At 43.7% G+C, this 12,966-nt stretch overlaps 1 protein-coding gene across 3 annotated transcripts in view; it reads right to left on the bottom strand.

Moving 5' to 3' along the window:
* Positions 1 to 12,966, bottom strand: part of nbeal1 (neurobeachin-like 1) — a 184,914-nt gene that overhangs the window by 149,129 nt on the left and 22,819 nt on the right. For all 3 annotated transcript variants that reach the window (XM_078403600.1, XM_078403601.1, XM_078403602.1), the window contains exon 2: positions 6,899 to 6,990. In XM_078403600.1, coding sequence (XP_078259726.1) covers positions 6,899 to 6,990 — 92 coding nt within the window. The remainder of the gene's footprint in view (positions 1 to 6,898; positions 6,991 to 12,966) is intronic.

Below are 12,966 nucleotides of genomic sequence, written 5' to 3'. Positions count from 1 at the left end.
CATCCCACCCCATTCCTCCAAATTGTTAATCCATGCAGGAAACTTAACCCAGTGATAGTTGAAAACTTCTAATTCAATATCACCAACAACTTCCCTGGACCACCCATATTGAAGCAATGGCCAAGAAAGCACACCAACACCTCTACTTCTTTAGAATGCTTTGGAAGATTGGCATGTTCCCAACAAATCTCACCAACTTCTACGGATATACCATAGAAAGCATTTTATCAGGATGCATCACAGCTTGGTTTGGGAACAGCTCCATCCAAGACTGCAGGAAATTGCAGTGAATTGTGGACCCAACCCAGACCATCACATAAACCAACCTCCTTCTATTGACTCTATTTATACCTCACGCTGCCTTGGCAAGGCCAGCAGCATAATCAAGGATGAGCTGCACCCTGGCCACTCCCTCTTTTCCCCTCTCCCATCAGGCAAAAGGTATAGAAGTGTGAAAACGCACATCACCAGATTCACAGACAGTTTCTTCCCAGCTGTTATCAGGCAACTGAATCATCCTACCACAACCAGAGAGCAGTGAAGAACCTCTTTGGTGACCATCGGACTATTCTTGATCAGACTTGATAAGTTATTCCCTTATCATGTATCTATACACTGTAAATGGCTCAATTGCAATCATGTATTGTCTTTCTGCTGACTGGTTAGCATGCAACAAAAACTTTTCACTGTACCTCGGTACATTTGACAAACTAAACTGAAACTGAACTGATACTAAACTGAACTGTCAAACCACTGGGATTTTCAAATGTAGACATAAGGAACTGCAGATGCAGATTTTATTTTCAAATTAGCATTTCACTGAAAATATTACTAAAGATATTGGCAAGCATCCATTGCAACATATCTCGAGAATTATGAGAGAATTTTCTCAAACCAAATATGATACATACGATAGACACAAAATGCTGGAGTTACTCAGCAGGTCAGGTAGCATCTCTGGAGAAAATGGATAGGTGACGTTTTGGGTCGGGACCCTTCTAAAGTCTAAAGAAGGGTCATGACCCGAAACACCACCTATCCATTTTATACAGAGGTGCTATTTGACCAATGTTATTCCAGCATTTTATGTCTATCTTTGGAATAAACCAGCATCTGTAGTTACTTTTTATTACAAATATGAAACACACTGTCATCGTCTTTCTATTCCAAATGACAGTTAAGATGCATTTATGTCACCCTACGGATTAACACAGGTAGCATTGGTAACAACTAATTAAGCATTAGATGATTAGACCATAAGACATAGGAGTTGAATTAGGCCATAGGGCCCATCTAGTCTGATCCACCATTTGATCATGGCTGATCTACTTTACCGTCTCAACACCATTCTCCTCCCTTCTCCCCATAATCTTGATGCCCTACTAATCAAGAACCCATCAATCCCCACTTTAAAAATATGCAATGACTTGGCCTTCACCTTGGCCATTGCTTTATGTGGGTGGTCCAGGACAAACAGCTAGTGATATTTATTCCTAAGTATTTGAAGCTTTTGTCAATCGCTACTTCAGCACCAGTGAATACCAGGGTGTGTGAACTGCTTTGCTTCCGAAGTCAAACACAATCTCCTTTGTCAAGCTGACATTAAAGGAGAGGTTGTTAGCATGGCACCAGATTACGTGATTCTCAATCTCCTTCCTGTATTTTGTCTTGTCATTATTTGATATCTGGCCTACTACAATGGTGTCATCTGCAAACTTGTAAATTGAGTTGGATTGGTATTTGGCTGCACAGTCATTTGAATAAAGAGTATAGTCGGGGTCTGAGAATGCATTCTTGCAGAGCACCAATGTGGAGGATTATCGTAGAGGATGATTTGTCACCTCTCCTCACTGATTGTGTACTGTCAGTCAAGAAGTCGAGGATCCAGATGAAGAGGGGAGTGCTAACTCCAAGTTCTCCGAGTTTGGAGACGAGCTTGATTGGGATAATGGTATTGAAAGCAGAGCTGAAGTCTATGAATGGGAGTCTGCCCTAGGTGTCCTTCTTATCCAGGTGTTCCAGGAATGAGTGTAGGGCCAGGGAGATGGTATCAACCGTGGACGTTGTGGTGGTAGGTGAATTGTAGTGGATCAAGGCTTCTTGGTAGGCTGGATTTAATGTGTGCGATAACCAGCCTCTCAAAGCACTTCATGACGGTGGATGTCAAGGCCACTGGGTGGTAGTCTTTAAGGCATAAGATCTTGCTTTTCTTTGGCACCAGGATGAAAGTGATATTCTTGAAGCAGGTGGGTACATCAGAATGGAAGAGGGAGAGATTAAAGATGTTTGTGAACACTCCCGCTAGTTGGTCCGCGCAGTTCCCAAGGACCCGGCCCAGAGACTCCATCCAGGCCAGTTGCTCCACATCCTCTCCACATTCACTCTATCCGAGCCTTTCAATATTCTGTATGTTTCAATGAGGTCCCCCCTCATTCTTCTAAACTCCAGTGAGTACAGGCCCAGTGCCATCAAACGCTCATCATATGTTAACTATTCATTTCTGGGATCATTCTTGTAAACCTCCTCTGGACCCTCTCCAGAGCCACCACATCCTTCCTTTGATATGGTGCCCAAAATTGCTCACAATACTCCAAATGAGGCCTGACCAGCGCCTTATAGAGCCTCCGCATTACATCTGTTTCTGTATACAAGCACTCTTGAACTAAATGCTAGCATTGCATTTGCCTTCTTTACTACCAATTCAACTTGCAAATTAACGTTTTGGGAATCCTGCACCAGCACTCCCAAGTCCCTTTGCACCCCCGATTTCTGGATTCTCTCCCCATTTAGAAAATAGTCTACACCTTTATTCCGACTATCAAAAAATTATCAGTTTGCGTTTACAATTACATTTTCCAAATTATTGTTTCTCCGCACCAGAGTACTGGGCCTCAAAATTTGCTGCTGGCTGGTACAAGTGCAGAATCTTTGCATGGAGCAAACAGAATGACACTTTTTCAGTCAGAGTTGTAAATCTGTGGAATTCACTGCCCCGGAAGGCAGTGGAGGCCAATTCTTTGCATTCAAGAGAGCTAGATAGAGCGGAGTCAGGAGATATGGGGAGAAGGCAGGAACGGGGTACTGATTGAGAATGATCAGCCATGATCACATTGAATGGTGGTGCTGGCTCGAAGGGCTGCATGGCCTACTCCTGCACCTATTGTCTATTGTCTATTGGCACTATGATCATACTGGACAGAAGGTGGTTGCGCTGTTGGATCACACAGTCCTAGACTTGGATATGGCACAGGGAGAAGTGGGGAATCAGAAGAATATTCAGAATATTTCTCACCTATTTAGATTTATACAGTTTATTTTCATGTCCTAGGAGTCTGTATGCATGGGAAAGGGCAAGAATTTGAAAACCTTTAGTCACAAGGCTCCAGGCTTTGTTAATTTTACATATTTCTGACTTGTAATTTGATATGTTACTACAAATCTGACCTGCAGATAATATTTTACCTAACCCAAGCCAATGAGAGTTAATGGAATATATCCACAACTGACCTTTGTCAGATCAAGCCACCGTAGCCCCCCCATTCCCATAGCTCACTGCTATGATCCATCATGAACACAGCCATCCCTCCAGCGAAAGCATCTACATAAGGTGCTGTTTCAAGAAGTTATCATCTATCATCAAGGATTCCCACCATCTGGGCCATGCCCTCCTCTCACTACGATCATCAGGCAGAAGGTACAGGAGCATGAACCCCCACACCACCAGGTTTAAAAACTACTACTTCTTACAAATATCAAGCTCTTGAACAAGGCTACACTACCCTAATCCTGCCTTAACTATGGCCCACGTCTCGCAGTATTGTGGATGTACTTTTCTCTAACTATATTTTTGCACCAATATCTTGTCCTTTTGCAGTCTTTTTTCCTTTGGAATTTTGTGTAATTCATGTATTATTTAGAGTGTATTTTTGTGTTTGTCAGAGTATATGTGCCAATGATGCGGCTGCAGTAAGATTTTTGAATTGAACAAGCATATTGCCAATCTGATGCTACATTTCACGCTTGTTCTCACCTCAGTGAACTTAAAATCATAATGTTGGAAAATAAATCCTATGGCTATCTTATGGAAAAACAAGAAACTGCAGATATTGGTTTATGAGAAAAGACAAGTGCTGGAGTAACTCAGTGAACAGGCAGCATCTAAGGAGAGCATGGATGGGGGCGATGATCGGGTGGGTCTTTTGCTAGTTACCTAAAATTGGAGAATTCAATGTTCATACCATTGGGTTCTAAGCCTCCCAAGTGGAATGTGAGGTGCTGTTCCTCAGGTTTGGCCATGGCCTTACTCTGGCAATGGAGAAGGGCCGGGACAGAAAAGTCAGTATGGGAATCGGAAGAGGAGTTGCAAAGATTAACAACCAGGAGATCCAATAGGCCTTGGCAAAACAGTCGTTGAGTCATCTGCTGCAACCAGTGCTCCCAATGTGGCCTCATGTACATCGGCGAGACCAAACTTAGACTTGGTGACCCTTTCGCCAAACGCTGTGTTTGGTCTAGCAAGGTGCACTGGGTCTCCCGGTTGCTAATTATTTTAATTCTTCCCATTCCCATACTGACACTTCTGTTCTAGGCCTCCGCCATGACCAGAGTAAGGCCACTCACAAATTGGAGGAAAAGCATTTCAATCGGCTTGGTAGCTTACAACCCAAAGGTATGAATTTTAGGTAACTACCAAAACAACGCCCCCACACCCATCTTTCCCCTTCCACCTACATTCCTTCCTGTAGCTTCACAATTCACAACTCTTCAACTCTTTTGTCTCGCATCTTGTTTTTTCATCTCTGGTCTTCGTCCAAACATCTGCCTATCAAAACCCCCTTCATTTGCGCCCACCGGTTACTTGCCAGGTTTTGCCCTGCCCCTCCTCTCTACCAGCTTCCTTCACCCCACCACAATCAGTCTGAAAGGTCTCAACACCAAACGTCACCTACCCATGTTCTCCAGAAATGCTGCTTGATCTGTTGAGTTACTCCAGCAATTGCCTCCTTTTTTTTAATACAGTCTTATTGTTTGCTACAATGCACAATAGTTTCACGCCTCAAAATATAATGATTAATTCTAGACCTTATTCATTCAACTCAAGCTAACAGCATATGTAGTTCTATCGTGGCCCTTCTCCGTTGTCAGCATAAGGAGTTTTGCAAGATTCCTGCTCAAGAGCTGTTTCTTCAATTTCAATAGACAATAGACAATAGGTGCAGGAGTAGGCCATTCAGCCCTTCGAGCCAGCACCGCCATTCATTGCGATCATGGCTGATCACTCTCAATCAGTACCCCGTTCCTGCCTTCTCCCCATACCCCTTCACTCCGCTATCCTTAAGAGCTCTATCCAGCTCTCTCTTGAAAGCATCCAACGAACTGGCCTCCACTGCCTTCTGAGGCAGAGAATTCCACACCTTCACCACTCTCTGACTGAAAAAGTTCTTCCTCATCTCCGTTCTAAATGGCCTACCCCTTATTCTTAAACTGTGGCCCCTTGTTCTGGACTCCCCCAACATTGGGAACATGTTTCCTGCCTCTAATGTGTCCAATCCCCTAATTATCTTATATGTTTCAATAAGATCCCCCCTCATCCTTCTATATTCCAGTGTATACAAGCCTAATTGCTCCAGCCTTTCAACATACGACAGTCCCGCCATTCCGGGAATTAACCTAGTGAACCTACGCTGCACACCCTCAATAGCAAGAATATCCTTCCTCAAATTTGGAGACCAAAACTGCACACAGTACTCCAGGTGCGGTCTCACCAGGGCCCGGTACAACTGCAGAAGGACCTCTTTGCTCCTATACTCAACTCCTCTTGTTATGAAGGCCAACATTCCATTGGCTTTCTTCACTGCCTGTTGTACCTGCATGCTTCCTTTCAGTGACTGATGCACTAGGACACCCAGATCTCGTTGAACATCCCCTCTTCCTAACTTGACACCATTCAGATAATAATCTGCCTTTCTATTCTTACTTCCAAAGTGAGTAACCTCACTGCCATGTATCCGCCCTCTCACACAACCTGTCCAAGTCATCCTGCAGCCTTATTGCATCTTCCTCACAATTCACACTACCCCCAGCTTAGTATCATCTGCAAATTTGCTAATGGTACTTTTAATCCCTTCATCTAAGTCATTAATGTATATTCAATAGACAATAGGTGCAGGAGTAGGTCATTCGGCCCTTCGAGCCAGCACCACCATTCAATGTGATCACGGATCATTCACAATCAGTACCCCGTTCCTGCCTTCTCCCCATATCCGTTGACTCCGCTATCTTTAAGAACTCTCTCTTGAAAGCATCCAGAGAATTGGCCTCCACTGCCTTCTGAGGCAGAGAATTCCACAGATTTACAACTCTCTGAGTGAAAAGGTTTTTCTTCATCTCCATTCTAAATGGCCTACCCCTTATTCTTAAACTGTGGCCTCTGGTTCTGGACTCCCCCAACATCGGGAATATGTTTCCTGCCTCTAACGAGTCCAATCCCTTAATAATCTTATATGTTTCAATAAGATTCCCTCTCATCCTTCTAAATTCCAGTGTATACAAGTCTAGTCGCTCCAGTCTTTCAACATACGGCAGTCCCGCCATTCCGGGAATTAACCTAGTGAACCTACGCTGCACTCCCTCAATAGCAAGAATGTCCTTCCTCAAATTTTGGAACTAAAACTGCACACAGTACTCCAGGTGCGGTCTCACTAGGACCTTATACAACTGCAGAAGGGCCTCCTTGCTCCTATACTCAACTCCTTTTGTCATAAAGGCCAACATGCCATTAGCTTTCTTCACTGCCTGCTGTACCTGCATGCTAACTTTAAGTGACTAATGAACAAGGACACTCTTTTCAGTAGCAAAAATGTTTTGAAAAAAATGATAACCTTGATACAGCACATACCTTGTGGGAGGTCTTTCAAAGTCTACATCAAGAAACTTTTCATACGTTCCAACAAAGCTCTCTAGCCAGAGTTTAAGAATGTCCGGGTCTTTCTGTAATCACAAAGTACAAAGGATAATTTGTAGCATTTACCACCACTACTTGAACAACCAATATAAAGAAACCAAGACCACAAATTTAAACAAATGTCATACAGGAATAGAAATGTGAGATCTGGTATGAAATCTTCATTTTTGTCACACGTTTCCATGCAAATTCAGATGTTCTGGAGCATTTGACACATTACTGTAACGTATACCAAGTTTGCTGATGGTATAAAGTCATGTTGTAGTGCGAGTTTTGAGAAGGATGCAGAGAGGCTTTAGGAAGATGCGAACAGGCTCTGTGAATAGAATGGATATGACAAATGGAATATAATGTGGAAAAATTATAAGCCTATTAAACATTTAAGCCTATTATAAGCCTATTATGTGGGGGCGTGGCTGCGTTCTGCAGCTGCGGCTCATCAGCAGTCTCTCTGTCTTTTTTTTTTGTCTATTGTTATCGTTAAATGTATGTTTTGATTTATTTTTAACTCTGTTTATGCGGGGGGTGGTGGTGGGGTGGGGGAAACCTTTTTTTTCCAATCTCCTCCTCAACGGAGATGCGACCTTTATCATGTCGTATCTCCGTTCGCGCTACGGCCTAACTCCGCGGCCTCCAGCTGGGATCGACCTTGAAGACTCCGGTCGCAGGGCCTGGACTTACCATCTCGGAGGCTTCGGCCGTGGGCCCTGCCGATTGCAACATCGGGAGTTCGCAGGTCCCTGGCTGGCGGCCGGCTTTCGGGAGCTCCAGTCGTAGCAGCTTCGACCGCCCCGAAGCGCGAGGTACGATCGACCCGCTCGCAGGACCTTCAACGCCCTGCGTGGCCTGGCCGTGGCACTTTCCATCGCCCGGTGGGGGCTCAGGACCTTCATCGGCCTGCTCAGCTCGGCCTGGGACTTTCCATCGCCCGGTGGGGGCTTCTAAAGTCGGGAGCCTCGATCGCCTCGTGGCAGCAGTTTGACTGCCTGACCACGGGAGAAGAATGAGGAGGAGATAAGACTTTTCTTTGCCTTCCATCACAGTGAGGGTGTGCCTGGAGCAATCACTGTGATGGCTGTTTGTGTTAAATTGTAATTGTGTGTCTTGTGTTTTTTATTGTTTACTGCCGGACCCTGACGTGAGAGGACGCTGGCGCTGTTTGTTCGCCGCTTCTCCGTCAGTTTGTCAGTTTGTGTGTTTTTATGTTTTGACTGTTTTGTAAAGCGTCTTTGAGCATTTGGAAAAGCGCTATATAAAATAAATGTTTATTATTATTATATTATTATTATTAAACATTTAGAAAAATGAAGAGATCTCATTGAAACATACTAAATTCTTACAATGGATGACGTAAATGCAGGGATGATAATAATCAACCATCCAAAACTGAGATAAGAAATGTCTTCACTTAGAACACAGTACATCTTTGGTATTCTCTACCCAAGAGGTGAATAGGGACTCAAGAAAGAACAATATAACTTTGGTTATGAAGGGAATCAAGGGATATGGGGTTAGTGCAGGAGAATCGTGCAGAGGCAGATCAGCCACAATCTTACTGAATGGTGAAGCAGTGTTCTCCGAGAACTTTGTCCGCACAGTCTGTGACACATAGCGCTGTGGCTACAGTGCTATATTTAAAGCCCAGAGCGCTATGTTTAAAGCCCATAGCACTGTGGCCAGTAGCGCTATATTTAGAACCCATAATGCTGCAGCCGACAGGGGTTTGTTTAAATTCCCATGCACTGCCGACATCACTCTGTTTAAACCTTTGCATGCCAAACAAGCAGCGCCGTGAGTATTACCTTTACACGCCAAGTCTGTAGCACTGTGTGTATTGCTTTGCGCACCGTCTGTAGCACTGTGTGTAATGCTTTACACACCAGTCTGCGGCTGATAGTGCTTTGTTTCCTTGGGGGCGGGGGACCTTGCTTGGTTGCAGTCCCCTGCCATTGGTTGTAGTTTGAATTTGGGAGCAGCGCTGTTGGTCAGGACTTACCGGCGGTTATTTCAATGACTGATTTTTGCCTGTATAAAGGCAGGCGTCGGTAAGCCATAAGGTAGTTCTTGACGAGAGGGGTTCACCGACAGGTTGGGTTGCGATCAGCGCCATGGACGGTGACAGAGAGAGAGGGAGGTGTGCTGCTGTAAGACGGGCCCCGTACATACCGAGATAAGAATTGATTTTGTTCTCTCTTGCCAATAAATCTGATTTGTAACTTAACGGACGAGGGTGTCTTTTTTCTTTTCTACGAGTCAGATGCTTGAACCTGTTCCCTTGTAACAAGCAGGCATGAAGAGTTAAATTAAAACTGTCCAAATTTCCTGTGTTCCTACATCATTTCTCAACTTTGTTTCATTCTCTCAGCTTATTGGGTGTACCTGCACACTTGACAAAGACAAACAGGTTTATAGTAATAGCATTAAAAGCTGGATGCATCCAAATATTGTCGAGTTCGCGTTCGCGGTCAGTTGGATGACAATAATCAGAGACGGCACAGACTTTACCTGTTAGTTTATTAGAGATCTCGTCTTAGAGAACAGGTAAAGTCTGTGCCGTCTCTGATTATTGTCAAACAACTGACCGCGAACGCGAACTCGACAATATGATGCAAAGCAATTCAATTGCCACAACGAAGAAACCAAACAAAATTATAGAATGTGAATATATTATCTCAAGAAACGTGTTGCTGATTATTCCCAAAGGATATTAGCTATGAGAGGTTGGACAAACTTCGATTTTTTTTCTACAGCATCGGAGGACAAGAGGAAACCTGAGAAAAATATATTAAATTGTGAGGTGCTGATAGAATAGACAGTCAGAACGCTACTCACCATTTCCCTGCGGTCTCGATTGATCATGTTTTGTCACATTTTAAAAGCAATTAATTTAATAAACTAATAAATGTGCACCCCCCCCCGCCGGGAGGACCGGTGCTCGTCCCGGCGTGTCCCATGCCTGACCTTCCTCCCGTGGTGCAGCGCAAGCGTCCACGGCTCGCTCTAGCCGCAGCACTGGCCGCCCTTTTCCTCTCCCCCTCTTCTTCCTTTTCCTCTCCCCCTCTCTCCCACTCACGGCCCCGGGGGACACTCCCCGGCCGGCAAAGGGTCCACGGATCGTCAGTTGGGGGAGGGTTGCCGGGCCTGCAGGAGAGGCTTGCACCCAACAGGGGTTACCGCGCCCGTAGGAGAGGTTTGCACGGAGGGTTGCAAGAGTATTTTGGTCCACGCCCGGCTCGTCACTACCATGGGTTTGTGTTTTTTAAAGCACGATTACATTAATTAGAAACAAATATTAAATAGAGAGCCAGCAAAGTTAAATTATCAACTTGTTGCTCCATTAATCATTCATGCATATAGGTTTGCAAACTACTGTAAGATCTAAATATTGGAAAAGTTTGACATGTTTACTTTTAAATCTAAATGACACCTGTAATATTGAAAACCTTTGCTTGGTGTTTGAAACTCATCTATGCTGCCGCATTTTCTTTTATATTGTACATAAATGAGAAAAGTTAATATTTTCAGACAAACGACCCCACATCCGTACATCTAGTTTTCTTAAGTTTGTTTTTAAATAATCTGTGCTGAATGATGAAAAATAATCTCAAACCTGAAGAGTTTGCCCCAAATTAAATGGGGTCAAATCAGTTTAGTCTTTTCCTTCAATATGCGTGTCACTGTTATGTGTATGTGGACAAAGCAACAAAAAAATAAAAGCCTATTTTTAAATGGCTCAGTCAGGGGTTGTTGTTGTTGACCTTCTTCCTGAATCACTAGAGACTAACCAATCAGCCAGGACATGCAACATGCTTCAGCAGCAAATTCCTGGATAGCCATTCTTTAACAAGAAAGACATGGCAATATAAATAAAGTCTGGACACAGCATGAGTGACGGTCGAAGAAGGAACTGCAGATGTGGGTTTACACCAAAGGCAGACACAAAATGCTGGAGTAACTCAGTGGGACAGGAAGCATCTCTGGAGAGGAATGGGTGACGTTTCAGGTCAAGATCCTTCTTCTGAAGGGTCTCAACCTGAAACATCACCCATTCCTTCTCTCCAGAGATGTTGCCCATTGTGTTGAGTTCCTCCAGCATTTTGCGTCTATCTTCTATGAATGAAGGTGAAAATTCTTGACAGTGCGAATAACAGGGAAGAAACTGTTACATCGGTGACAAGTCCAGTGGCTGGAAAGCCAATCAAATAAATTTGTCCTGGACTATTCTAATTTATGACCGTCATATTTCTAACTGCAACCATAAACACAGGGGAGGTGCATCGAGAATCATTTTCTGTAAACTGCCTCTTGGTCTGGCTCTTCAGTCATGGTTTTTATAACAAATTTCATGGTGACATTCCGGTTACATTCTCTTTCCTCAAGAGTCTTTGAGTGTTTAACAAATCTTAAACTGGATTTAATTGTCACTGCCTCCATCTGAACCAAGATCGTTAAATGGCCACAGAACAGAGGCGGCTTAAGGGAGATTTAATTGAGCTGTGTAAAATTATGAGGTGCTGAGACGAAGAAAATAGGTATGACATATTTCCCTCAGAGCAACAATTAAATCCAGATTAATATTTCTTAAGAGTCTAAGGCTCAAGGGAAGAGGATGTCACCATTAAATTGTAAAGAGGGCAAAGTGTTATTATTTAGCACATAGTTTGACGATCATCATTACTTCAGTAATGCAGTTTCTGAACAGATCAGGATCATGGAGGTACCCTTCAGTCTCTTACCGTGATCTGCATAACAACAGGTCCAAAAAAAGGCAGTGATAGCGATGATATTTGCCTCTGTCTTCTTTCAAAAGCCTAGACTGCACTTTGGTCATAGTCAATATCTTCTCTTATATATATTTTTTAAATACAAGTTTGGTTTAGACTTATTTATCTAGCTGTTGTTTCAAATCTTCTTCCAGTGGCAACCTAGTAAATGATTAAGTTTAAAACAAAATACCTAGCAAGTTCATTATCTGTGGGAACCTGTTTAAGATTGCTAGCTTCTCAAAGCCGTCTAAACTGGCACCAAATTCTAGTACTTCCTTTAGTTGTTAGCCAAAGAGAGCATGCGATATGTAAATTGGAGGAACAGCACCTCATATTTGGCTTGGGCAGCTTAAAACCCAGAGATATAAATATTGATTTCTATCACTTCAAGTAACCCTTGCATCCACTCTCTCTCCATCCATCTCCCACTCTATAGAACCTCTGTCGCTCTCCCACCCAATGCAAGTTGTGGGAAGAAGACAAAGTGCTGGGAAGGGTCTTGACTTGAAATATCACCTATCACTATTCTCCAGAGATGATGCTTGACCTGCTGATTTACTCCAGCACGTTGTGTCTGTTTTGGTAAACCAGCATATGCGGTTCCTGGTTTCTAATGTCAGTTATGGATTGCATCAATTTGTTTTCCCCATTTCCTCTTTGTTGAGGAATTAGAGAATTATGTTTGTTAGTTTAGAACTGGTGTATTGATCCATTGTCCTGTCCCTATACCACCTCCCTCGATTCCATCCAAGGACCCCGACAGTCCTTCCAGGCGAGGCAGAGGTTCACATGCACCTCCTCCAAACTCATCTACAGTGTCCGCTGTTCCAGGTGTGGACTCCTATATATCGTCGAGGCTCGGCAATCGTTTCGCTGGACACCTCTTAAATCTACAAGGTACTAGACCAGTACCTTGACCTCCTAGACCTATGTGATCTCCCGGTTACTAAACATTTTAACTTCCCCTCCATTCCCACACTGACCTTTCTGTCCTGGGCCTCCTCCACTGTCAGAGGTCCAACGCCAATTGGACGATCAGCACCTCATATTATGCTAGGGCATCTTACAACCCAGCAGTATGAATATTGACTTCTAACCAAGCAACCCTTTCTTTCCTTCTCTCCATCCCTCCCCCATCCTTGTTCTCGACTACTTCGACTGTCCACCTGATTAAATGTTATCTTTGTATGCCTCGTTATCACCTTCCCCTAGTTAACAATGATCTATTCTACATTT

Source organism: Rhinoraja longicauda, chromosome 8, assembly GCF_053455715.1.
Source record: "Rhinoraja longicauda isolate Sanriku21f chromosome 8, sRhiLon1.1, whole genome shotgun sequence".
Taxonomy (NCBI): domain Eukaryota; kingdom Metazoa; phylum Chordata; class Chondrichthyes; order Rajiformes; family Arhynchobatidae; genus Rhinoraja; species Rhinoraja longicauda.
This window is presented reverse-complemented; position numbering and strand designations above follow the sequence as displayed.